This window comes from Cucumis sativus, chromosome 3 (assembly GCF_000004075.3).
Source record: "Cucumis sativus cultivar 9930 chromosome 3, Cucumber_9930_V3, whole genome shotgun sequence".
NCBI lineage: Eukaryota > Viridiplantae > Streptophyta > Magnoliopsida > Cucurbitales > Cucurbitaceae > Cucumis > Cucumis sativus.
The window spans coordinates 5,443,539-5,448,160 of record NC_026657.2 but is presented as its reverse complement, the minus strand read 5'-3'; the positions used below and the strand labels follow the sequence as shown (position 1 = coordinate 5,448,160).

The 4,622-nt window shown below is 31.8% G+C and overlaps 1 protein-coding gene across 1 annotated transcript; it reads left to right on the top strand.

The window, feature by feature from the left end:
• The first annotated feature begins 213 nt into the window (after nt 1–213).
• LOC101204753 (3-deoxy-manno-octulosonate cytidylyltransferase, mitochondrial) lies at nt 214–4,365 on the top strand. Its single transcript, XM_004133660.3, has 8 exons — nt 214–593; nt 1,721–1,766; nt 1,848–1,934; nt 2,012–2,136; nt 2,338–2,477; nt 2,609–2,660; nt 2,748–2,858; nt 4,053–4,365. The coding sequence occupies exons 1-8, from the start codon at nt 354–356 to the stop codon at nt 4,143–4,145; spliced, it is 894 nt and encodes a 297-aa protein (XP_004133708.1). The 5' UTR covers nt 214–353; the 3' UTR covers nt 4,146–4,365.
• The last annotated feature ends 257 nt before the right edge of the window (nt 4,366–4,622 follow it).

Below are 4,622 nucleotides of genomic sequence, written 5' to 3'. Positions count from 1 at the left end.
TAAAATATTAAAATTTTACAACGTATCGATAGACAATTAAATAGACCGAGATTCTAAAATTAATAAATTAAAAAAATTTAATATTTTAGAGAAATATCAGTCGAGATTGACCTAAAATGACAAAATTACAAAAGTTACGAGTTTTTTATAAATGTGTTATTTTTAAAATTTTGAAAGGTAAAACGCTATTTCTCGATTTCTTATTTAGATTAGTGGAAGGAAACTTCACCAAACAATTTAGTAATATTCGTCAAAAAAATTTGAATAGAAAGGGAAAAAGAAGGGGGAAGCAACAGCCAACAGCCCAATTTCCGCATCAGTGCAACAGCGAGCTCTTCTCTTAGCGGGAGACCATGTCGGTTTGCTCTTCTTCTTCTTCGTCATCATCCGGTTACCTCGGCAGTGCCAAGGCCTGGATTGTTCATGGTATCGTCGCTGGAATCGCCATTGGTGCCGCCTTCGGAGCTCGATCTTATTTGGGTCGATCCAAGAAATTCCGTAGCCGCGTTGTTGGAATCATTCCCGCCCGCTTTGCCTCTTCTCGGTTCGAGGGGAAGCCTCTCGTTGAGATTCTTGGAAAGCCCATGATCCAGGTTAGTCTAATTGTTTCTTATCTTTCTCTTTATTGTTCGGGTCATTTCTGGATCCGCCAATTTCGATTTATACTACTGTGAACACCTCATGGAATTTTCAATTGTTTCATATCTGATCTGGGTGTTTTTCGTTTCGATTTCTAACTTTGTGTTGAAACTATTTCATCGTGTGATGGATCTAGCATAAAATGTAACTAGTAGGTTTTGTAGGATGAATTATAGTTAAATTAGCAGAATTCCTCTGTATCTATTGGTTAGGTGTCAGTACAACTGTTCACAGTGGTCTTGGTGAGCTTAGCTAAAGCAGAAATCCCATAAAGAAATGAACGGTAGAGTTCTGTGGTTTCCTTATGATCCACTTTCCTCCCCTTCAACTTGCTGGTGGTTCTTCTCATGGGTACCAACAATTTCCTTTCAGCAATTTGGGTAGTCCACCCATTCATGAAAGAAAAGAGCACCCTTAAGCTACAATTCATGATAGCCTTCTTTTGATATCTTCAGCTTGAAAGAAAAAATAGAATAATCAACAAGAAATGTATTTTGACAGTTTCGTAGATTTTCTTTTCTGGGTCTTCTCTACTGTTAATTCCGTGCTTCTTTCAATGATTACAGTTTAAATACTCTTTGTTTCAATTTTGGAAGTTCTTTATAATTTTCTCTGTCTCGGGTTTATTTTGTAATATCATATCATTTATTGATCAAACCATCATCCTTCCGTACAAATTCTGGTCGACAAGAACCAAATTGGAATCCTCTGGGTTCGTTCAGTTTTCAGTTTTTAGGAACTATTTTCCAATGATTCAGTTCTATCAATTCTTATATGTTGAACTTTCAGCTCTAGTAGTTCAAATCCATTAGAACTTGTATGAATAGGACTTCAATTTTGCATTGGTTGGTGGAGATTTGTACTTCATAGGAAATGTGTAACTGACATCATATGTTATACGGATCTTTGTTTCTCGATCTAAAGAGTTATACTGATTAATCTTCAGTTCTCGAGTGTTGGGTGTTGATTTAGTTGTACGAGTGAATAAATTCTACTATATAATCTAGGATTCTGCTTTTATATTGTTCATTTTTCAAGTCTATCGAAATTTTAATATTCCTAAGAAATTCATTTTCTGCAGAGAACGTGGGAAAGGGCGAAAATGGCTACTACATTGGATTGTGTTGGTAAGTGTGTGTGTTTTTTTTCTTGTTTCATGTTTCAATTTCATCATCTCATCCTTTCCTTTTGATTTGAAATCTTTCCAGTTGTAGCGACTGATGATGCTAGGATTGCACAATGCTGTAAAGGATTTGGTGCTGATGTTGTAATGACATCAGAGTCTTGCCGGAATGGTAAGCACTGTGATTTTATAAATAACAAAATCTCATGATAACTTTTGAAGTCTTATTTAAGTATGGAACTACTTTAGGGACTGAGCGCTGTAATGAAGCACTTCAGAAGCTTGAAAAGAAATATGACATTGTTGTTAATATTCAGGGGGATGAGCCCCTTATTGAACCAGAGATCATCGACGGCATTGTTAAAGCTTTGCAGGTAAATGATCTCATACCTTTCAGTTATTATAAAATTTTATTAGATAGGCTTGGAAGTTTTGATATTAAATGAATACATGGTAATAAATTGTCCTTTATAATCCTATTCCAATCATAGTCAATAATGTAGTGATGTCAAAATTTGATTTCATGATGCCTTGTATCCTTTTAATTGTTTGACTTGTGTTTCTATGGTGTGTAGGCTGCCCCGGATGCAGTGTTCAGCACTGCCGTGACATCCTTAAAACCCGAAGATGCATTCGATCCCAATCGGGTGAAGTGCGTAGTGGATAGTCGTGGTTATGCTATCTATTTTTCAAGAGGATTGATCCCTTTCAACAAGTAAAATTTTCTTTTCCATCTTGGATTTCCCTTGTGTGTACTCTTCTAAATCAACTCAAGGATTCTATTATAGATAGCTTTGGTTGCTCAGAAAATTTATCAAGTTTCATCAATTCATTTCATTCATGCAGGTCAGGAAAGGTCAACCTTCAATATCCTTATTTGCTTCATCTTGGAATCCAGGTATTTACTGAATGTACAGGAGATGAATTCATTATGCGGCAATGGCAGACTAAATGAATCTTCCATTCTTTCTATTTTTCTTTCCAGAGCTTTGATTCGAAATTTTTAAGTATGTATCCTGAACTCGAGTCAACACCATTGCAACTAGAAGAGGATCTAGAACAGCTAAAAGTATTAGAACATGGCTACAAAATGAAGGTACAGCTCATCTTCTTATGTTATATAGCATCTTTTCCCGCTTTTGGAAATTCATATACTTTCTAAAAGCAGTTATTCGTACAGTTTGTATGGAATAACTTTTTTTTTAGAAAAAAAACCTTCTTTTAGACTGACAAAGAGAGATTCAAACTATAGGCATCTTAGTTATTAGTGCATACTATTTGTCATTTGAGTTGTACTCTCTTTGGTTAATCTAAAGTGTGATCAGTATAACTCTTTAGTTATTTCAAATCCGTTTCGAAAAAGAAAAAACTTCCCGAGTTATTTAGATTTGAATTCTTTTTTGTTATCTTTTATATTTATAGATTTTGGATCTACTTATAATTTCGTCCGTTAGTTTTAGAATATTAGACTTTTAGTCCTTTTCTTTTGAGTTTGATTTTATTTAGTCCTTAGGTAATTTTACTTTTAATTTGATTTATTTGTAATTTGGTCCTTCGATTTCAAGAAACACCTTTAACCTGGATTTTCACTTGCTTTTGGTCTTTAAAGTGAAATGATAAAATTAATTATAATAATGATAAAGAAAAACCGTGAAAATTTAATTATAATTATTTTAAATTAATTAAGAAACGTTTTTTAAAATAACAAAATATTGAAACTATTTACAAAATATAACAAAATTTATCAAACTCTCCTTAAGTAAGTGGCTTTAGGTCACTTATGTTTTTTTTTTGCTATATTTTGTAAATATCTTTCACATTTTTCTATTCATGACAATTTTCCATTAATTAATTGTCATTAACACTAAGTACGAAAAGGTGAGTTGTAGTAAAAATTTGATTTTTTTAGTCCACATCTATTTAAGGGTGTGGATTAGATAAAGGACGAAAGTCATTTCAACTACCAATAAGTTAAAAGTAACTTAATTTTGAGACGTATGGACCATGTTGAAATAAAATTCAAATCTTATGAGTAAATTGTAACATTTTCAAACATGAAAACTAAATTGAAATTAAACTCAAATTTTAAATAACATTGTGAATTTTTACTCTTCCTAGGGACTATAGTATTATTGTTAATCATGTCGAATTATTTTAATAAATAAGAAGCACCTTTAGAAAATGAGATTTAAATTTAGAAACTATTTTTCTTTTGAAAAATGAAAGTTGTGTTTTCACATTTGAAAATGTATGATGCTCAAAGTGTTGAAACTGCCATTTTATTCTACAGGTTATTAAGGTTGAGCATGAGGCTCATGGTGTTGATGTTCCTGAAGATGTGGACAAAATTGAATCTTTTATGAAGGAAAGGAACCTAGCTTAACTAAGATCAACAGAACAAAACTACTTGTGTTTGATAACAATTTCATTTTAATATTTATAGTATTCATACGGGCTTGAAAAGATTTGTTGTTATTTGGTCGAGTTGTCATAGATATTTCTTCTTTGTTTTTCTTTCTTTTTTTATATATATTTGTGACATTTATTTATTTTTAAACTTAGTTTGATATGTCATCATTCGTACATAAAGCATGATTACTAAAGATTAAATGAACTTAATGTATAATTCATCCGTTCACTTTTTCGTCTATGATGTGTCTTAAAAAGAAGTGACATGTTTATTAAATTAAACATCATCCGATTAATTAAGTGATTTTATAACGTATAGTTAAAGATTCGTTTGATATCGTCTTTTACGTGAAAATTAAGATGATGTGAATCAAAATAAAAACCACGAAACTATCTAAGAAAAAAAATTATTTAATATTTTTCGACTTAAAATTAAACAACTCTATTTTAA